Below are 21,936 nucleotides of genomic sequence, written 5' to 3' on the forward strand. Positions count from 1 at the left end.
TTACATAATCGATAGTACAATAGCCATTATAAAGAGCTTTCAATAAAGAAGTTTGGAAAAAAAAAAGAAAAAATTTTATTTACAATAAGAAAAGGCGAAAATGGAAAGAGAGAGAGAGAGAGAGAGAGGAAAAAGAACAGTTAAAGGTAAGGGTATTTTAATAAACAGCTCCTTTTTGTTTTGTTTGTTTGTATGTATGTTTGGTATATATTATTCAACAAAACCATGAGTTAAATGAACAATATCAAATGCATTTTCTATCATGTCTGGATTGAGAGTATGAGAACTGTTAGTAGGTGAATCAGATATAACCAAATTATTCATTGACGTGATATAAATGGAAGGTGGCGTTATGGGTACACTTGTGTCGATATCAGTTATAGTTGTAACAGGTGTGATAAGATCCATTTTGTTGTTACTTGTAAAAAGTCTTTCAAATACGAGGGGCTTTCTAGCCCAGCCTGAATAATAATTAAGATAAGAATGAAAAGTAGAAATTTCTTCGATTATACAATCAATGGTCTCATCACATTCAGTCGATGATAAGCTATAAGCTTCCATAAAGAATGATTTATAAGATTTGATAGCATCTGTAATACTGCTATTAATAGATGTTGCCAGGGGACTTTTTAGACCAAATCCAATAGATATCATTTGTTGATAGACATCAGTAAATTCACCTTCATTTAAAAGTAAATCAGAGATATGTTGTGTCCAAGTAGTGTCTACTGAATAAAGTTGATTCATACGATCAGAAAATTGAGAAAAGATATCGTCTGTTATTGGTCCGGGATTCTTAATGATGGGGTCAATATCTCTTAATTCAATATAACCACCTGGCTTAAGGACTCGATTAATTTCACTTAAAACGATCTATAGAGAAATAGATACAGAGTTAATATTTCATAATATACATGTATGTTATGTATAATTACTTTAAGATCAGATTTAGAAAAACAGTTATAGACAAGCCGCATATGAACATAGTCAAAATAAGCATCTGGAAAGGGTAAGCCTTCAGGATCAAGAATATCACATTGTTGGAAATGAGTATTGGGAGGTTTAATTGAATTTGGGTATATAGGAGCAATGTCAATGCCATAGAATTGGGTATGAGGGAATGTGGTGGCCATTTCTAAGACCCAGACTCCCGATCCACAAGCCACATCCAGTACACGAGTAGATGCATTTGTCCAACAATTCTTGATAGATAAAGAAGATAAAGAGGATACAGAATTAGAATTGTCAGATATTGTCATACTAGACAAGCCTAATAAAAGATCATTTACAGGTGCCGAGAAATTACCACCAAAGCAATGTTTAATTACATAATGCTAAAATAGAATAAAAAAATAAATAAAAATAAATAAATAAATAAATAAAATAAATAAATAAATAAATAAAATAAATAAATAAAATAAAAAAAATAATTCCTTGTCAATTCAAGTATTATTATTTACAGTATTTGTTAAACGATCTTGTTCTTTTTCATCAATAGGTAAGCAATATTTGCTACAGGATTTAACGTCATCATCACATTCCATAACGGAGAACATCTCAGCAGGAGTTGTTGACATGGATCTTAATGATGAAATAGTTTGTGTCGAAATATCCAGAGTAGATGATTTACTCAAAAATTTTTGTACACAGTCTTTTACATCACCAATAATTGAAGTGGGTCTAGAAAGTGAAATAGATGAACTTCGACTCAATCCAGGCGATGTTGTTCTCGAAGATACATCCACTTTTTTAACAGATGATTTTCGTTTAAACTGTATTATAGATTTATCACGTTGATAATGGTGTAATACTCGAGAATGACTGTTTCCCATAATTTTATTATTATTTTTATTCTATTTTATTTAGACCATATATAACAGAGTTAAAGAAAATGGACAAAAAAAAAGAAGAAAACAATAAGGAAAAAGAGAAAGAGAAAGAACGAAGTTTCCAGCAAAACCCTGAATTCATATGCTTTTTTTTTTTTTTTTTCTCTTTTCTTTCCCCGTTCTTCCTTTATTGTCCTTAAGAAACTGAAATGTAAGGTTTCAAAGCTGAGAAATAAATAAAACAGGAGAAGCGGCTTTTGGATTGAATATCATTATCTTGATTAAGCGATCCTTTTTCATAATAATCTCCTATTGAAAAAAATAATATTTATACACTTTTGGGAATTTCTTTAATCATAAGATGTTATTATAAAAACAAATTGAACCTATCTATCATATCAATGTAGATTTTTTTTTTGGTAAATTAATAATATGAATTAGAATTGAAAAAATACTTAAGGTTATATCTTTAACAGGTGAAACATAGATTATACACATAATGCAAGCATCTTAAAAACTTGCTTGGTTAAAAAAGTATATTATTATATTTTTACTAAAGTCACAAGTTTTTTTTTAACCTTAAAAACAAATAGTGATTATTATGACAATAATAAAATGATGTCATCCAAGTTATTATTACTATTGCTATGACTATTACTATTTAGGTCATTCGATAAAACTTAAAGTACAAAGCTTCAATGATAACTTATGTTTCCCCTTCTAGTTCAAATCTAGAATAAGTCAAGTCCTTATTATAAAGTTGCTTAGTTACTAAAATATACCTATAATCACTATGACTACTCATATTGGTGAATGAGTCAACTCTATATCATCAAGTAAAATAGATAACATAAAATTCTATTTTATATTCATTCCTTCCTTTAATAGTTTATATACAATAAGATGATACCATTTTTTTTTCATAATAATTTTTAACTTAATTTACAATAGAATGGATTCACCTTTAATATATAGTATTTTCTTAATTAATATAAAGTGTTTCATTATTTGTATTTAATTTATTATTCTATGGGGATAGAAAAAAAAACTAGAGATGAATTGAATATTGAATAGTAGACTTTTTATATATTGCTCCTTGGAGAAGAAGGATCTCGAAGAAGAAACCGAAACTAGCGTGTATAACTCCATATATACCATAATATGGGGCTGACTTATTAATTGTGATTACTAATAATAGCAGTAAAAAGATGAAAATCATTAATAAGCCTTATTATACCGATAATTATCAAAGATCTTCTCCTAACCGTAAATCACTACTAGTATGATACGTGAATATATTTGTTATTAAAAGTAAGACTTATCAGCAATCAATCTTTTTTTTTTAATTCCCTCTACTCTTCTTCTACATTAAAATGTATAATTTATGCAAATTTGGCAGAAAATAAGCTCAAAGCAGAGTAGTACAAACTGAGCAATACTAAAAAAAAAAAAAAAAAAAAAAAAAATTAATATCTGAGTTTAATTTATGTAATAGCGCTGTAGTAGAATTAAAGTTCTTGACAATTTTTATGTACAATTTGTTGATTCCTAAAAAAAGTAAAATTGTGTTCTTTGTAACCTTGATTCCGTGAATCCATTTTTTTTTTTTTGTAGTATTGGCTTCCCAACTTTTTTTTATTTGACAAATTAGGGTACTATATAATTATGAATGAGTTTGAAGAGATAAAGAAAATTTCCTCTTGGATGCTGTAAAAAAAAAAAAGATTCTAGTTTGTTTTAGATTTGGTCATGTTAATCAATTAGAAAAAGGGGACGTTATTTGATAATTCTTGCTTTAAACTAATTGAATCCTCTTGACTCTACTGTCTTTTTTTCTTCTTACCAAGTAGTGAAATCGAAAGGAACTTTTATTCTCCTATAGTGACACATTGTTAACTCAGTTTAATATTCTGATCCACTGAATATAGTACATATAAGATGAAAGATGCGTATATTTTTCGTTTATATAAAAATATGTATATATATTTAACGATATGTAATACATATACATCAGCTATTACTTTAGAAATAGTTTTGTATAATAGATCATAAACTCTATTTATGCTGTATATTTGTTAGTATTCATTTCTTTATACAACCAATAATTATTATTAATTAGAATTCATTAGTTATTGCATCATACTATTTACTGGAACAATATCTAATCTTATACTGATTCAGCCAAAAAAAAAAAAAAACGTACTATTAATCCAAAACAGGAATTTTTTTTTTTTTAATAAAACACAAGTTTGGTAGCAAATCCATTACTGTTAATAACGCATGCATCTAGACAAAATGTAATATAAGAAGTGGTTTAATTTCCATCTATATACATTGATATCGAGAGTTAAAAAAAAAAATTAGAATAATTGTTTCAGTTTTTTTTTTTTTTTTTTTTTTTTTTTTTTTTTTTTTTTTTTTTTTTCGTCAAAAATTTGGTAAAACATACCCAATTGATCTTCATAACTAGTTTTTTTTTTTTTTTTTTTTTTTTTTTTTTTTTTTTTTTTTTTTTTTTTTTTTTTAATTAAGCATGTTTAAATAAAACATTGGTGTTATTATGAACTGCGATAAAACGAATATATATAATAGTGGTTATGTAGAACAGAAGCTATTAATGATATTTAAAAAAATAACTGTTATTATGTAATACCCCTATTCTCAACCTAAAAATTATATTTATTAAAATAGTTAAATAGTATGGATCAGAAGATTCTTCGACCGTTAAAAATATATTATTATTATTTTATTATTTTTATTTCTTGAAGAATATACAAAGAAAGAAAAAAAAAAGTTCACAAAGACTAGCAAAGTGGAACAATAATAATGAAAAGAGTGTTATGCTGAATTTTGTTGAAATTAATAGACTTTGCAATTATTTTAACGGGATCTTAACATGGAAAACGTTCCGGAACTATTACCTAAATGTTATTTTATTCTGAAACGACTTCCTTTCCTACCACTGCTGCTACTAACTATACCTCTTTGAATCAGCAGAGAATAAATGATCTAGGTTTTATAAATGAAAAATTATTTGATGGGTTCAGTTTGTTTCAAATATAATAATCAGTAAGCAATAAATCGAACCAGAAACAAACATACTAAGCACATAATACAAGACTTGTCGTAGTTAATACTATCAAAAGTTTATCTGCTCTATTCATCATTAAAAAAGAAAAAGCATATCTCTCTTCCTCTCCTTTTTTTTTAAAGAAAAAAAAATACTTTCAAATATGAATAAGCAACTATCTGTGTTATATTTTCAATTCTGTTTATCATATATAACATGTATGCCTTTATCAAAGAATTACATTTTGTTTAACTAGCAAAGAAGAAGAAAAAGGGGAGGAAGGGACTGCAATTTTTAACAACAAAGGTAACGATGGAAATTAAAGTTAATTTAACATATAAGTATAATAAGTTGCAACATTTATTTCAAATACTTGTCAATATCACCAAAAACATGACAAAGCTTTATATATTACTGTCTTTTTATTTAAGGATACAACAGCGTTTTTCATTTACTTTTGCGCACTTTTAATTTTTTTTTTCCCTGCACATCATCATTAAATTTTGCGTACCTGCAACTCTTTTTTTTTTTATATATATTCAAGTATATCACATACTAAATTGCCCAGACTAGCTCAAAAAGTATATATAGAGAAAAAAAATTTTATTGCTAAAGCAACGACTGTACTAATTATAATATCAGATAATGACCTTTAATGATCATGACTATCGACTATATCAAGAAGAGATTCTATATCTGTGCCAATATCAATTAAAATAGTGTTAATCTAATACAAAATGAAACAAAAATATATAAAAGTAACCGGAATCTTGTACATAGGAACGGTCAGTTTTTTTTTTTTTTTTTTTTTTCTGTAATAAAGATTTTAACTTGTGTCTATGCCTCATGATTCATATTGTTATTTTAACCAATATAATAAGACTTGAAAATATATAAAATACTCTTAAAAAGATGGAAAAGTAGTAGATTAATTAATTTCTAGCTAAAGTCTACCATTGTTTGATCAAGCATTTTTATTTATTTAGGTTAAAAACACTGTATCTTAGCTTTAACCTTTTTTATTTTTGACATGATATACATCCAATGGTTACAAGATTTCTGCTGCTGCTGCTACTGCTACTGCTTCTTCAGAAATAGTGGCATTTGATCTTCTTTTCTTTGCATTCTCTTTAAGCATTTCCCATCTTTCTTTATATTTATTCATTAATAATTTTTGTTTCCCGTTCTGTATCTTTAATTGTTTATTTTCTTCTTCTAATTCCTTTAACTTCATGGCTACTTGTTGTATTAGTATCTAATAACTGTTCAAATCATGTACGTACTTAGATCAGTTCCACCATTCATCAACACAGGTAAATGATAACGGAATGAATTATGAATCGTATCGACGCCTAATAAGGTAGTAGCAGAAGATCTCATTGAAGACTCATGATGAGATTGCATGATTCTTTTTGCTTGTTTATGAACATCATTTCTGAATTGTAGTACACTGCTTTTTAACATGTTATTTTCTTCAGCAGACTATATACATATAAAAAATATAAGTAATAAATACTTGCAATAAGACGTGTATTACCAATTCTAACGCTCTCAGTTTTTTTCTTAATTGAGCGACCTGTATTCTTAGTTTTTCATTTTCTAATTCATAAGGATCCCTTTCTGGACTATAATTTGTTTAATAAAGAAGACTCAAATATGTAGATACAAATATATACATACATATACACATTTATATATATACATGTATACATTTTACCTGCAATCACTTTTAAACGTTAATAATTCTTTTGGATTTGGTACTATAAAATAAGAATCGGCCATATTTAATATTGTTTTGGTATTATCTTCTTGTAAAGTAGGTATTGGATTATCATTTTCATTAAGTGGCGCTGATGTAAATGCCACTGCAGGGTTAAATAATTGTTGAACAAGACTTTCCACTGCCTCCAAGAATTTATTGAATGGATCATCATCTTGATCTTCCTATACATGAACAGATGTATTTATATAAAGCAATTATACACAAAATGTTTCTTTTTTTTTTCTTTTTCTTTTACATTAGATAATAATGCATAAGATTCACCTATTTCACTTATTTTATGACTTTCATCTCCAGCAAGTCTAGAAACAATGCTTTTCTTTTGTTGTAATGGTTGTAAACTATCTTTTGTTTCATTTGTAAGGTTTATTTGTTGATTATTATTAGACTTTAATACACGTTGTGCTTTACGTCTTAATTCATTTGATTTTCTTTTATGATTTGAAGATAATAGCAATAATGTTCTAATAGCCTACATTAACATTTAATTAGCTATGTAACTTACTTTAATTCATAATAGATATACCTCTGCATCAACTGTGTCATTCATTGCATTTTCGAAATGTTCTAAAATAATACACACATATATATTTATATGCATACTGAGGTATATTGAACTTTGCCTACCTGCTGCTTTTGAATGTGAATCAGCTGCTTTCTCCCACTCTTCTTGTTCTTCATACTCTTCAGCGGCATTTGCAAAACGATGTCCCTATATATAAAGATATTTATTCATCAACTTCTTAGTAGTTTTAAAAGCATTTAGTAATTACAGCATTAACAGGTGCTTCTGAAGTCATTTATAATAAATTGTCTTTAGATGATAAATATACATTTATGAAAAAAAAAAAAAGCAAATTGCATAATTCTTTAGCTTAAAGTAATATTATTAATTTAAACCAATAAGAAGTCATTTATTAGGAATACCATAATAGTAATGAGAGAAATTGTCATATGCATAAAGTCAAGCACTATTGGCATTTTGACTTTATCGTATACGCAGAATATAAGTTATCAAGTACTAGAGTCCGCTTTTAAAATAATAATAATAGTAATAAAAAAGGTGTTATGTAAAATATAGATTCTTTGCTCAAATTGGTACTTATCCTTTCGTAACTCACTTCATTGTGTTAAGTCGTTCAAACAAAGTTAGTTACTTTGGGAATAGACAAAACTTGATTGTGACAACTACTACTCTGCTTCTCTTGACATTGTAGTTTCTTTGTAGAACTCAAAATCTCTATTTAAATATTTACTTGAAACGTTCAATGAGTGGATCCTCAAAGAGAAGTATTAGCGGTGATGAGTAGTTGATTCTCAATAATATTAAAATAGCTGTTTGTGATATAACTCAGAAACGAGTCTCTTTCAGGTCCTTTCTTAAAATCAAAATAGATAGCTATCAAGGTAAAGTAGTCAAAGTAATGTTTATCATACAACATACAAACCATTCATGAATGACTGTCTATATTATACCTAAAGGAATCATCATAGTAATGCATCTATTTTCCCTTGAGAGCATACAATAGCCCATGTTATTCGTGATATACTGTTTGAACTTGATTACAAAAATACCTCCTGACACAGCATCAAATCTCTTTGTGTTGACGACTGATGACATAGTATCATCATTTACTAATATTATTTTACTTATCTTCCTTCCTTTCCCTGTCATCATATTGAGCCGATCTGGAGAATACATTTCCATACTACATACTCTAATTTTTTCTTTTTCTTTTCTGTCTACCAAATTATTCTACTTGAAAAGTACTGTATATATCATGATAATCTCCTAGCTTATGTAGTTCATTTTTTCAAGTTTTATTACTTTTTTTTTTTTGTACTGATTTTTCTTTCCTGTCATAAAAATCATTCATTTAATCAAAGTATAAACTACAGATATCTTTGGTATTTAACTACCATTTTACTAAGAAAAAGGAAGAGAGAGAGAGAGAAAGAAAGTAGGCATGTTCGTTTTACTTTACTAAGTTTTCATCACTATAACAAAAAAAAAAAAAAAAGACGATTAGACAGGATCACTACATACACCTCATAATAATAGCAATTAATATGAAGATGGTGTGTGTTTAGCTGATTTTAACTTTTTTTTTTTTAAAAAAAAAAAAGAATGGAAAGCATGGGATCCTCACATTATTCTTAAATATTCTTTACTTTAATACACCCTTATATTCATGGCATGCGGCATGTTCGCCTTCTTCATTTATTAACACCACACTTAACCCTTAAACGAAAGACCTTCACTCCATGTTTAGGTTGTGGTCGACCTATGTTTCTTTTCCAGTCCTATACCCAAGTAACTCCAACATCCACTACAACTTTACAGAAATATGCCCATTTACCCGCCAAAGCACGACCTGCCGAACCCTCTATTGCCATCACTAAGCTAGCAGCACGAGGAAGATTGGCGGATGCATTATCTGTCTATCTTAAACTTTTAAAGGATGGCGGATTCCCTAGTCGAGAATCACTTTATCAGCTAACACTGGCCATGTATCAAAATTCAAATCTAACAGGCATGTACATCATTCATCAAACTCTAACATCTTATTACAAACAAAATCCCATCATGTTATCTAAACGAAATGCACGATCCATGACTTACATGTACACAATGCTCATCAATCTTATTTCTAAACATTCTCGATCCGTCAACATGGACATCATACAACAGTTATGTAAAGAAATGCCTCAATTCACAAACAATGTTACTCTTCCACTGTATAATACGTTAATCAAAATATTACTAAAAAAAAACTATGAGCAAGAGGCGTGGAAACTAGTTGAAGAATTACGTCGACAAAATATAGGGCCTAACATTGTTACATATAATATTTTTATGAAACATGCCTATAAAAGAAAGAATTGGGAACGGTTCATACAACTATTGGATGAAATTAACCAAGATGAGAAGTTAGAGATCGATTGTATTACGACACATATTGTCGTGGATACGTTATGTAGCATGCATGCATTTGATAAAGCTTTTGATATAGTGGAAAAGTTATTTTGTCCTACTGTAAAAGATAAATTCAATAGTTTAGAATTTAGATTAGATTTAATAAATCAAATAGAAAAAAAAAGAAGCTTAGCTCTACAAAACGCCGAAACATCAAAGAAAAAGAAAAGGAAAAAAGAAGAAGACGACGAAGAAAAAAAAAATCACCTTCTTAAAAATAAAATAAAATAAATAAACTTATTGTTTAAAAAGTAGAGCTTATTAAGTTAAAATATGTATCACATGATCAGAGGTTACTTATAATGATGAATAATAGAGAGAGAGTAAACTCTTACTACTATAAGAGACTTATTAAGCATTTATTATCCTTTATTAAGTTGTTATATGACCTGCTAAAATAAATCTTTGATTGCATCTAGTATGCTTTATTTAGAAGAAGAACAAAACAAGCCTTGATTACTAAGAAAGGAAGCATTCTTTTTCTTTTCTTTTTTTTTTTAGACCTCCGATTACAGTCGAAGAAACTAGGTTGGATCAATAAAAAAAATAAATTGGAACACCAATATGAAAATGGGACATTGGTATGAAAATAGTACACAGAAGGGAATATGGGACACGAATGAGAATATGGGACTATACTGAACAAATTTAAAGATTTTTTGCCTTGATTTAAGGGTTGTAACCCTAAAAAAAAGCCAGCCTCTATAGTGCTCGTATCATTCTAGTACTTCATGATCTAATTGTCAAAGACAAAATTCATTTGTGTATAATATAAGCTAGAATGCGAAAGTTGGCTGTATCAAGAACTTAGATATATAATCATGTATATGATCAAGTGCTTACACATTCCCAGTCATCCTCTATACCTAATGATATTCTTGCCCTTTTTGATCTGGATGTGGCCAATAATCTTCCAAGTTTCTTAAATCCTTTGATTTTAGAAGTGAAGAATCGCATGTCCAAGCTTCCAGTGTCTAAAGAAAGCTTAAACAATGAACCCTTCAAAAATCTATCCGCATTAAGGGCATATCCTTAAAAAATACGATGATATATACAAGGCCCAAACTCCTCAAAATGACAAAAGCGTTTTGATTAAGTCCCTACTTCCAAGACGTTTTAGTCTATTCCTAAATCCTGGATTGCACTAGCGATTCATAAAGATGGATGCTCAGAACCTAACCGGAATTTTCCCAGATGCTAAACAACAAAAGCAAGCTAATGAATCATCTCCTTTCGATCATAAACAAAGATGCTTCTATCAAATGTTTGACTTTAAGAAGCTGGGCATTCAAAGGTATACATTACTATTACATATATCTATAAATCAAGTTACTGACGAAAAAAAAAATATAGTTGTGAAAAGCTTCAAGCACTGCCTGAACAAAAAGGAAAGATGTTTCTCAATGGATTGTATACGAATGGCTACACGTGCAGAGTTCTATTTGCTAGAAAAGTGCTTCCGTCATCACCAGAAGACAATATCTGTCTAGAGTTGAACGATTTTACAAGCGAAGAGGTGGACAGGTATTTCCGTCCATGTACTGTAGACCCAGGAAGACGGGGTCCTTTTGTCTCTTATCACGGTGGCACTGACATACATCGCTTGTCCTCAATCGAATATTACAATATGGGTGGAAGTGTAAGACGAATGAAAGAGCAACAGAAGCATAAACAGAGACTAGGTATTGAAAAGATTGAAACAGACATTCCTTCGCCTAAAACTGTGTCGGTGGAACAATTTGTTTTGTATATAACTTACATGCTGTAGCACATGAATACTTTGCTTAATTTCTACAGCTTTGAAACTTCTAAGATTAAATGGTTGAACTACCTTAGTTCCCAAAAAGCCATCCAAGAAAGTGTCAACATCTTATTAAATGGTGGAAAGAAGTATAATAAAAGCAGGAGAAAGAAGACAAAGGAAAACAGAAAAAAGAAGGAGGAAAATTCGCAAGCCTCGTACTGCTCAAGAAGAAAGAGTACTCACCACCATCCCAAAATCAGAAAGGTATACAATTTTTTTTTATTATTATTATTTCAGTAAACTCTAACTATTATATCTGTAACTTACAGCAGAAACAACAAAGTGTGTTTTGAAAAGGGAAACAGCAGCAAGATGCCTCTGGTGGTCTTTGGTGACGGACTAAAAAAAAACAAAGATCATAACAAGTTCAAAGGTCTCCGTCATGGCGTATCTAACAAAATATATCAACAATTAAAAACAAGACAAAGGCTTGGAGAACTCTTGCTATTAGACATCAACAAATTTAATACATCAAAGGTTATTAAGAAAAAAACAACACATAGTTTACGTATTGCACTTTCAGCTAAAACCAATCCTTTGTAGATCTGCAATTCTTGCTTTAAAAATGATATAGAAAATCTGAAGTGTAGGGAAGATGACCATGATCCATCAAGTATTGAAGTGTAAAACTTGCAATATCTTTTGGAATCGAGATGTAATGGCCAGCAAAAATATGTTTTACATAGCTCAGTCTATATGGAATGACAATGATCGCCCCACCGTCTTCAAACGACAAACCGCCACCACCATTATGGTTGTCTCGGCTCACTCCGGTGAGCCGACGACTTAATGGTGTTACAGATAAGAAGTTGTAACAATTTTGATTTGACCAAACAAACTAAAGTATTTTAATTTCCCATATTCCCTTCTGTGTACTATTTTCGTACCAATGTCCCATTTTCATATTGGTATCCCAATTTTGCAACCCTGTCCTAATTTATTTTGGAAATGGCCAAAATTTTTTTTATTGACCCAGCTTAGTTTCTTCGACTATAATCTGAGGCCTAAAAAAAAAAAAAAAAAAAAAAAAAAAAAATTCAAGTGGCTTTTTGTAAATTACCCAATCATAGCTATTTGTGACTCTTCAAAAAAATTTTTGTATTTTTTGAAATAAAAAGTCGAGCAGAATATATTTCTTTTGTTTCCTTCTCTAATCATCATCTATTAAAAATGGAACATCAAGTATGTATCAAATAATCATTCATTAGCTATGTTTACTTAATTACTTACATATATTGTCTTCTTTATTAGACCGAAAGGGCCTTCCAAAAGCAAGCTGGTATTTTCCAAAACTCCAAGGATCTTAAGAAGCGTAACCAACGTTGGTACAAGGATGTTGGTTATGGTTTCCAAACCCCCAAGGAAGCCATCAACGGTACCTACATCGATAAGAAGTGTCCTTTTGTTGGTGAAGTCAACATTCAAGGTCGTATCCTTTCTGGTGTCGTTGTCTCTACCAAGATGAAGCGTACCCTTATCGTTCGTCGTGATTATCTTCACTATGTTCCCAAGTACAACCGTTACGAAAAGCGTCACAGAAACATCCCTGCTCATGTTTCTCCTGCTTTCGATAACTCTGCCATTGAAGTGTAAGTATTTTTAAAGAAAATATTCATCAACTATTGTTCGCTCAAATTTGGAAAACAAATGACTTTTTTGCCATCTTTTTCCTTTTTTTCGAAAGAAGATGACTTGTATTTATTATTATTTTTGTGCTATCATCATATTTCTCTCCTTTCTGTGAGAAGGGAAAAGGGTGCAAAAAGAGGAGTTTTTATTTTTGACGGACGAGGTAGTTGGTGAGGTAGCGGCTCAACCAAGCCTTTGACTCCATATATTAACTTTTCTTTCTTTATTTTTGTAGTGGTGATGTTGTTACCATTGGTCAATGTCGTCCTCTCTCTAAGACCGTTCGTTTCAACGTTATCAAGGTCACCAAGGCTAAGTCTGCCTCCAAGTCTTTCTCCAAGTTCTAAGTTTATTAAAACTTAAATAAAACGAAAGCAATATTTTTTTTATATAATTATTTGTGTGCGTGTTCAATAAGAAGCACAAGATGAATTACTTTATTTAAATTTAAACACTTAAAAATTTTCCCTTAATTTTATCTGACTTCATATTTTCTTGATTTCTTTCCCTTTTTTCCCTTTTTCCCCTCTTGACTAAAGTAAGTTTGTTACTTATGATTTGAACTAGAAGTCTTTTAATATTTCTCATTCAGAAAATTAAAAAAAAAAGGAATTAAACATACAAAGTATTACTTTTTTTTTCCTTTTTGATAAACTATTTCTTATTATCAGTATTAATGATAATCAGCAGCAGCAGCAATAACTCTTTATTAAAATTTAAAGCCAGTGATCATAATAGTAGTAAAGACGACAATCCCCGCCTTAATAATATATTCTCCTCTTCTCCTTTCTTACTATTATCAAGTGACATGATCGTATCACAACAAAATACCGTGCTGGCATGGTTACAGAAAGAGTTAACAATCTATATTGATCTCAACTTTATACCTTCCATCCCTCATTCATCTTCTTCTACAGACGATTGGCTTGGAGAACCTCTTGTCTGTCTTGCTCATCGCTTTTTCCCCGCCGCCCTGAAAAAATTTGATCAAGCATTATCATCATCATCATCAACAACTGCTTTAGAATTATTCAAAAGTCGATGGCACATTAAATTTGAACGCACCAGTCAAGTTATGCATTACTTTAATCTCATCAAAACACATGTTGAACAACATAGGTCGCTTGCAACCAGTATGGAACTTGATGTCCTACAACAGCACATCTTGGCCCCACTTAACAAGTTGTATCACCAACTAGTTATCACCCTTCCACCTCCACATCAACAAGAATCCTTATCTACTGCTAATTCTCCTCCTCCTCCTCCTCCTCCTCAACAACAACAATACAGTAACCATAAAAAGAAGATCGAAGCGGCATTAAAAAAAATAGAGCAACAGCATGAATGGCTTCTATTTCAACAAACAATGGCCCGTTGTCAGTTACAGGATGACGACGACAACACTATACAACTTGCTATTCAAATTTCAACCATTGATGCTACTTATAAGGCTCTTTGTAAACAATTATATCAGCAGACAGCAGGAGAAGAAGAAGAAGAATTATCATCGAATACAACAACGACTCATCATTCACAAGAGGCCATTAGGGTTGAGTTCACAACTATGGCTGCCTCTATCCATAATGAACTCGAATTCATACAGGCCAAGATGCTCAAGACGACGACAAGCGAGGTTAGCATTAGAGACCTTGAAGAGCGTTGTGATAAAATAAAACAGGTTATACAGAATGTGTTGCCAGAGCACGAGGCTCCATCTCTATCTATAGGTGATCAGGACAACAGAGGATTGTTAGAAAAATACCAACGCATTGCGGGTTGGGTAAAGGATGTGCGTATTTGGTTTTTAGAAGCTGAACGGATTCGTGTATGGATTGAAGAACGCATACATAAACTTGAGGGGATAGCGTCCTTATCGTATCTAGAGGAAGTTGAGTGTGAATGGACATTAGAGCAGGTTCATGAATGGAATGAGGCACAGCGTGAATTAGAGGAGCAAGTAGAATTATTCAATACTCAGGATATAGCCCGGCTACGTACTCATGTCAAGCAACTCACATCAGGACAAACAGACTTGAGTCCTGCTGATACAACCACGATTGAAATCACATTTACAACCCTCATGACACTTGACAGACTCATGCATCTCTTGCAACGTCGCCATCATGAGCTTCAGATGACTACATTGCGTTTACGTTGGGAGGAGGCCTATTCAAAGACAATCGTTTGGACTCGCACGATGACGGATAAAATTAAATCATTCACTGAAAGGGCACGTTGGAAACCGACGATAGATAATATCGTCACCCGTCTCGTTCAATTTGAACATCAGCTATCGTCCTTTGACCAAGATCAAGTTACAAAGACAATCAACTTGTATCAAGAGATGGATGATACAAGTCATATTGAGCTTCCTAATCATTTGGAATCAAGACAGGTCGCACTTGAAGAAGCCCTTCAATACCTCACACAACGTCTTACATTTGCTCGTCAAGTCGTTGAACAAACTTTGATGGCGGAAAATTTTTTTGAAAGGTCAGAGGAGCTGAGACAAGAAGGTGAAGCTTTATGTCATGAGATGATGATGATGACGACAACGGCACCATCATCATCAATAAAAATAGATGAATGCAATATGAAGGTGACTGCATTTCAAGAGAGTATCATAAGACTTGTGACAATGAATATACCTTATCCGGAAGAAATCATAACTGGCCTCTTCTCTATGACACAACAAGCTGAAAATGAAGAGGCAAATGAGAGGATCCAAAGATTGATCGAAGATCGTAAATCAGCTCTCACGCTCTTGAATGAATCACTCAAGCAAAGCCTGGTTCACTTACGACGTACCCTTCAGTTACAAAAGCGCTCCAAACAACTACAGGATGAAATAGTCAGATTAGGAAGTTGGGTAGATGAACGTCTAAAGTCAATCGATCATGTTAAATTGGATGTATTCAGTGATAATAAATGTGCTCTAGATGAAACAGACCTTGCTCGTTTAAAAAGGGAGAGGGACGGCCAAGTTGTGAAATTGAAGGGAATAAAAGAAAACGAGTATCAGCGGCTACAGGAACATGTTCAAGAGCTAAAACAAGTTCATCTTTTAGAGTTATTGGAAACATTAGATGATCAATTGAATACTTTAGAATACGCACTATCAAAGCACAGTGATCGAATTGATATTTTGGAGCAACGTATCTATTGGGAATCACAGCATGCAAAGGCTTCGTTATGGATATCAACCACAACTTTTGAAGTTTGGGATTTCATTTCTCGAAGAGCACAATGGAGATCAGTAGATGATCTTGCTTTAACTAGATGCGAGTTTGAGGACTTGCAAGATAACATCCAAAGGTTTCATGTTGATGAACTTCAGTCTGCTAATATATTATTTAATAAATTAGTCTGTAGCTTTGGTAAGTTTCAACAAATTGAACTGAATAAAAAAAAAATAAAACTAAAATAACAATAACAAGAAACTCATATCTACTCTGTCTATACTATAATTAGAATCATTTTCGTTATTAGACAAAAGAACTCAACAACAACCAAATACACCAGAGCGTGTTCAAAGACGACAGGATGCATTAACTCAGTCATTTCAAAACTTGTGCGATTTGGTTGAATTTGCAAATGCTGTTTTACAACAACGTCGGGCTCTCATTCATTTCTCTTCAAGGGTAAACCAACTCCAAGATAAAGGTCAAGCCATTTTAAAGAGTATTCAACAGGCCATCACTACTATTATGACATTTGATCATAATAATAATAATAATGAGTCCCTTGAAGACGATGTTAAAGAATTTGGCAAAGATATTATACAGCTTTGGTTACAATCTGGCTCTCAGTTACCTTATCCAACTTGCCCTGAGGATGCTAGATCTACACGGCCTTCCACTGAAGATGACAATATATCTTTTCAAGTTGCTAACACTGTTAACAAAATTTACACCGAACTACAAGAGCTCTATTCTAAACAATTGACAGTGCAACTTCAAAAATTACAAAGTCATCTTGAATATCGCTCACAGGTTGAAGAATGGTGTCAACAAACTAAACAAACGATAGATAATATCAAAAAACAGACTCGGAGCTTATCAGAATATAGCTTTGATTCAAGTACAGCCATTATTCTTCATTCTGGTAAAGTAGTTGATATTGACTCATGCCGTCATTTAAATCAAAGTGTGATGGAGGACAATGTAAATCAGCTTGTAGAACAATGGAAGGCACTACGAGATGTGAAAAGCACTCACGTTGATCTTCATGCTCTTACAGAAGGAGTATATAGTGATTTAAAAACTGCTACTGAGGCCTTGTTAGAGGCCCAAAACCAGTTCAATCATTGTTTTACCAAATGTGAGATCCGATTACGATGGCAAAAGCTTTGGAAACAACAATGGCTGGCTCTCCAAGAGCTTTCGGAGAGTATAAACGAATGGGATAAGAAAAGGTCCCTCTCTATCGATTTAGTAGCACTAGAAGATGAAATGCAAGGGTATCAGAATACGATCATGGAATATATTGACCAACAAGCATCACTTGAATCACTCTATGATGCTCTTCTAAAAGACAAAGACGATGTCAGCACGAAACAGCAACAAGATCTATACAATCTTACAAGCAGATTACAAGAGTCTATTCATGATTGTTTGGTAGAAATCCGAAAACTACAGCAATACTATAAATGGGAGCAATGCGTTAATAATGAACTCAAGGTGTGTGAGGAATTAGTGTCTGCTATTGAAAAACAAATTGAAACAGACTTTCGTTGGTCATCAACAAATCATCATACTATCAATGAGGAACAGTTGGCCAGTTTGAATGTTAATATTGACAAAGAAATTGATACATTAAACATCTTGTCAAATGATGTATCGGCTCAATCTCAAGACGAACGTCTAAAGACAGCCCAAACACAGTTAAAAAATCACAAACTATATTTGAATCAGGTTGTCAAACAACATACTATTGTATGTCATGTATTAAATCGTATCCATGATATAGAGTCTATAGCAGAAAGAGTGAAAACTCAACTTTTAGTACAAGATCATTCACCTAACATGAGCAAAATACTCAAAGACTACAAAGAACATGTAGAGCAAATCGATGACTATACAAAGCAAGTTATGATTTATCCCATTTATTATCGTAATGAAAAGGATGCTGCACATAATGCTATCATACAGGATATGTTAATCGAACGTCAGTCACATTTGACTGAGTTAGGTAATACATTGGAAACGATTGTACAATCAAGGGAGCATATGTCGCGTTGCAAAGCAGCTGAAGCATCTTATTTTACAGAAGCTGAGGTTGTCTCTAACTGGATTAGTGAAAGACGCAAACAGCTTGAACGACGACAATATGAAACGATTGAAGATTTACGAATAGCGATTGTACATCATACCAAGCCAATTCAATCAACATGTATTCAAAGTTTAAAAAATGTGGCTCATAAGTATGTATCCATTATCCAGGATGAAGGTAATAACGATTTACAAAAATTTAAAACAAGCATAATAAAGTCAATCATGAGTCGGCAAGCTACTATTGAATTAGATTATGAACAGCTTGTCGAAGATATAGCTGAATATAACCAGAGGCTTTCAAAGGAGCTTCATCATAAGGAGCTTTTGCAACTGCAATCTCAATTTGAATCACAATGTGAAGCATTACGAAAAACGATTGAGACTATATGTCTAGATGATATTAGTGAGCAAGTAGCTATCGAATGGCAAGCAAATTATCTGAAAGACCTTGAAATAGTACTGGAACAAATCAAGACACGCATGTCATCTACTACTACTACTACTACTACTATTGTGAAACAGTTTGATGTTCTTCAACATCAAGTAAAAGAACGTATAAAGGTCGCTCATCATCATCGTTTAAAGAAAGAATATTTCACAGTTATTGATAGCTTAAATAACTTTCTGAAGAATGTCAAGGACCAACTTTGCGATTTACAGCAAAACTGTCCTTTAATAATTCAAGATAGTTCTAAAGATAATAAGAAACGTCTTGAGGCTATCACAATTCAAATCTCTAATATTGATAAAGACTTTAATCACTATTATGAGCATTATACGAAACTTAATTTATTGAATCAACTTTTGCAAGATAGTAAGGTGAATAAATCCCAAACGAAGTTGGAGCAACGATGGCAGTATAGTAAGATACAGATAGGAGATTCCAAATATCATCTAGCAAATTTCAAACAATGGGTTGAACTACATACAAATCTAGATAATATCAGAGACAACTCACTTAAAGATATTCAGGACCAACTACAGGTATTTGATCCAACAGATACGGCTACATATCTAGATGTATCGTTATTAGACACATTACGCCATTCGCTTGACTCTTATCAACAGACAGCTTCTCATCTACCTGTCGATAAAAATTCCACTATCTTTAAACAAAGACATGATGAGCTGATGAATAAAGTTGAAGATGCTCAGACAAAAGTGGATCAACATCAAGCGATGATTCGGCAGTATAGTGATTTTGTTAGCTGTCAAGAATCCGTTCGTATTTGGTGTCGGCATGCTCTTGATGAAGTTCAAGCCATCCTTCTTAATGATAACCACCAACTGGTAGGGTACGATGATTTAGAAACCCAATACACACACATCATCAAGGCCTTCTCGATTCGAGAAAATACATACCAAACATGTGTTTATCAACTCAAGACTGTTATCCAGCCCCATATTGATTCTTTTACAGGAAAATACGAAACAAAGGATATTCAACAGCAACTTACAGAAAGTGTTGAAAAATGGCAAGATACTATAGCCAAAGCTCATGCTGCACATGAAATAATGAAATCAGTTATAGGGCATAGCAAAAGTGCTTATGATATTCGGTCATGGCTTGACAGTTGTCAATTAACGATCACCAACCTGAATACTAAACAGACTGTCCTGGGAGTTGATAGATTAACACAAAAAATGACAAATTTTGAAAAAGTGATTATATCTTTTAGAGATATATCAGAAAAATTATTGGAGAAAGAGGAAGGATGGATAAATGATATTGTCAGGGCTACTGCAGATAAGGTCGAAAATCAATGGATATCTACCCGTGATGCTCTGAAACAGTTGAAAGAATCTACAGATGAGTTGATTATGATTCAAACGATAGGACAAATCAAGGACCTCGTGGATGACACGAAAAGGTCTGTTGAAAGTATAGTAGAATTGCCTAATATAGAACAACTTGATAAAGAAAAACTTTTATCATTGCCACGTAAGATAGGAATTCAAAATGTTCAGAAACAATTGAACGAGAAAGAACAAGAAATGATACCACAAATCGAAAATGAAATAGAAAAGTTGAATAAAACGATATTATCTGGCAATGCAACTTGTAAGCAATCCTTTGAGGAATTAAAACAAGAGATGACCAGTCTGAAAGACAAATTTGTAGAAAAATATAAAATGATCGAAAGTTTCATGTTGTTTGGTTCTTATTTAACTCAAGTAGATGAGATTTGTATTTTGCAAAGTTCTTTAGAAGAAGCAATTAATCGAGCATCACCTCAGCATTCTAATTTTTTAGTCAATTCTCGTGTTGATCTACAGGCTAAACTGATCGAACTAGAGGCTCGCTTTAAATATTATGATCAAAGAATCAATCAACATTTACAAGAATCTCAAAGTTTAGCCCAGAAAATTCAGAACACGATTGTGAATGCTTATCTAGCAGAAATGAAATCGAAACAAGCATACACACAACAACAGTACAAGACACGCAAGATTGAGTTGAGTAGAATTAATACGTTAGACAATTTTAAGAATTCAAATCAACAACGTCTTCGAAAATCATCCTTACCAACACGAAAGGCATCCTCTTTACTAATGAAGTCACTTGAGATATCTACGAGTAGCCATGTTGTGGGTCATCCCGTGATACTTAATCCACGATTTACGTCACGATCTGGTAGTAGTAGTGGCAGTAGCAGCAATCATGATAGTAGTAGGTACTTGTCTCTACCTCCTCGTCAATCATCTAAATCAGCCACTAATCTCAAGACAACATCAACTGCGTCAAACATGTATGTTGCTGATCCCGATAATATTTTAGACATAGAAATCGGACGTATTGTTAATGAAACACCTTATCATATAAAAGTGAAAATGGTTCCTGGCGAAGTAGGTCGATATTGGTTTGGTAATGTAAATCCTAAACTTTGCTATTGTCGCGTTCTAAAGAGTAAGATGGTTATGGTACGTGTGGGTGGAGGATGGACAGAATTATCACAATTTCTTAGAGATCATGCACTTTTTGAAGGTGAATTTATACCCAAAAGGGAGAGAGAGCAGCAGTCTAAATCTCCTACATTTCAAGAAGGGTTTATAGAGACTCAAAGAGTAGTTACAGGGAAATATAATATAGATAATAACAAACGAATGATGCTTCCTACGAGTAATTCTTCTTCTTCTACAACTACTCAACAGATAGGCTATAAAGAAGGAGACAAATTTATTGCAGTAGATTCAATGGGAAATCAACTTGAGGTACAGATGAAAAAGGTTCCTAGCAATTATATAGCCCAGAGTAACAGTAGTACAATTTCCAATCATACCAATAATTATACCAAAAAACGTCTTGCAAGGAAGAAAGAGAAAAATAAGATAAATGAACCCAATTCCTTAAATGTGAATAAAAAATAAAATAAAATAATGAATGAAAATGCAAAAGCAGTAGTATAATATGAATAACTAAAGAATGAAGAAGAGACGATGAAGAATGATATATAAAAAAAAAGCTTTAGATTTGGTATACGCAAAAGAAAACTACTAAAAACAATTCTTATTGCATGCATCACTATAAAATGCTGACAGTTCTTAATAACCAAAGTATTCTATAAAATACCTT

General features: G+C 32.0%; 7 protein-coding genes across 7 annotated transcripts; 4 read left to right on the forward strand and 3 right to left on the reverse strand.

Moving 5' to 3' along the window:
- Positions 1-210: 210 nt before the first annotated feature.
- BX663DRAFT_483832 (uncharacterized protein) lies at positions 211-1,832 on the reverse strand (the record flags this gene model as incomplete). Its single annotated transcript, XM_051524519.1, has 3 exons — positions 211-873; positions 936-1,334; positions 1,461-1,832. 3 exons carry the CDS (start codon positions 1,830-1,832, stop codon positions 211-213), a joined length of 1,434 nt encoding a protein of 477 aa, XP_051386196.1.
- Positions 1,833-5,961: 4,129 nt separating this feature from the next.
- BX663DRAFT_499262 (uncharacterized protein) lies at positions 5,962-7,527 on the reverse strand (the record flags this gene model as incomplete). Its single annotated transcript, XM_051526153.1, has 7 exons — positions 7,453-7,527; positions 7,307-7,391; positions 7,206-7,246; positions 6,918-7,151; positions 6,617-6,843; positions 6,437-6,524; positions 5,962-6,381 (listed from the first exon to the last, which is right to left on the reverse strand). Coding segments are annotated over exons 1-7 (913 nt in total), but the record flags the coding sequence as incomplete, so codon positions are not given.
- Positions 7,528-8,811: 1,284 nt separating this feature from the next.
- On the forward strand, positions 8,812-9,911 carry BX663DRAFT_499274 (uncharacterized protein). Its single transcript, XM_051526154.1, has one exon. The coding sequence runs from the start codon at positions 8,877-8,879 to the stop codon at positions 9,885-9,887; it is 1,011 nt and encodes a 336-aa protein (XP_051386198.1). The 5' UTR covers positions 8,812-8,876; the 3' UTR covers positions 9,888-9,911.
- A 1,138-nt stretch (positions 9,912-11,049) lies between these two features.
- On the forward strand, positions 11,050-11,693 carry BX663DRAFT_581629 (uncharacterized protein; the record flags this gene model as incomplete). The annotated part of the gene is made up of 1 exon (XM_051532199.1): positions 11,050-11,693. The coding sequence occupies one exon, from the start codon at positions 11,050-11,052 to the stop codon at positions 11,422-11,424; it is 375 nt and encodes a 124-aa protein (XP_051386199.1). The 3' UTR covers positions 11,425-11,693.
- A 127-nt stretch (positions 11,694-11,820) lies between these two features.
- BX663DRAFT_499282 (uncharacterized protein) lies at positions 11,821-12,244 on the reverse strand (the record flags this gene model as incomplete). Its single annotated transcript, XM_051526155.1, has 2 exons — positions 11,821-11,904; positions 12,061-12,244. Coding segments are annotated over 2 exons (237 nt in total), but the record flags the coding sequence as incomplete, so codon positions are not given.
- A 374-nt stretch (positions 12,245-12,618) lies between these two features.
- BX663DRAFT_499286 (RPYS18 protein) lies at positions 12,619-13,759 on the forward strand. The gene is made up of 3 exons (XM_051526156.1): positions 12,619-12,642; positions 12,712-13,049; positions 13,325-13,759. Exons 1-3 carry the CDS (start codon positions 12,631-12,633, stop codon positions 13,434-13,436), a joined length of 462 nt encoding a protein of 153 aa, XP_051386201.1. The 5' UTR covers positions 12,619-12,630; the 3' UTR covers positions 13,437-13,759.
- BX663DRAFT_256281 (uncharacterized protein) lies at positions 13,391-21,879 on the forward strand. Its single transcript, XM_051521890.1, has 2 exons — positions 13,391-16,466; positions 16,561-21,879. The coding sequence occupies exons 1-2, from the start codon at positions 13,766-13,768 to the stop codon at positions 21,729-21,731; spliced, it is 7,872 nt and encodes a 2,623-aa protein (XP_051386202.1). The 5' UTR covers positions 13,391-13,765; the 3' UTR covers positions 21,732-21,879.
- The last annotated feature ends 57 nt before the right edge of the window (positions 21,880-21,936 follow it).

Source organism: Cokeromyces recurvatus (genome assembly GCF_025118155.1).
Source record: "Cokeromyces recurvatus strain NRRL 2243 chromosome Unknown BX663scaffold_4, whole genome shotgun sequence".
Classification (NCBI taxonomy): domain Eukaryota; kingdom Fungi; phylum Mucoromycota; class Mucoromycetes; order Mucorales; family Mucoraceae; genus Cokeromyces; species Cokeromyces recurvatus.

What these genes read in the sequence shown, in the direction of transcription:
- BX663DRAFT_499274 (XM_051526154.1), top strand. Translation starts at nt 8,877, where the DNA reads ATGCGGCATGTTCGCCTTCTTCATTTATTAACACCACACTTAACCCTT.
- BX663DRAFT_499286 (XM_051526156.1), top strand. An exon ending in GATAACTCTGCCATTGAAGT is followed by an intron (nt 13,050 to 13,324) that starts GTAAGTATTTTT and finishes TTATTTTTGTAG; the next exon opens with TGGTGATGTTGTTACCATTG.
- BX663DRAFT_256281 (XM_051521890.1), top strand. Translation starts at nt 13,766, where the DNA reads ATGATAATCAGCAGCAGCAGCAATAACTCTTTATTAAAATTTAAAGCC. An exon ending in TAAATTAGTCTGTAGCTTTG is followed by an intron (nt 16,467 to 16,560) that starts GTAAGTTTCAAC and finishes TACTATAATTAG; the next exon opens with AATCATTTTCGTTATTAGAC.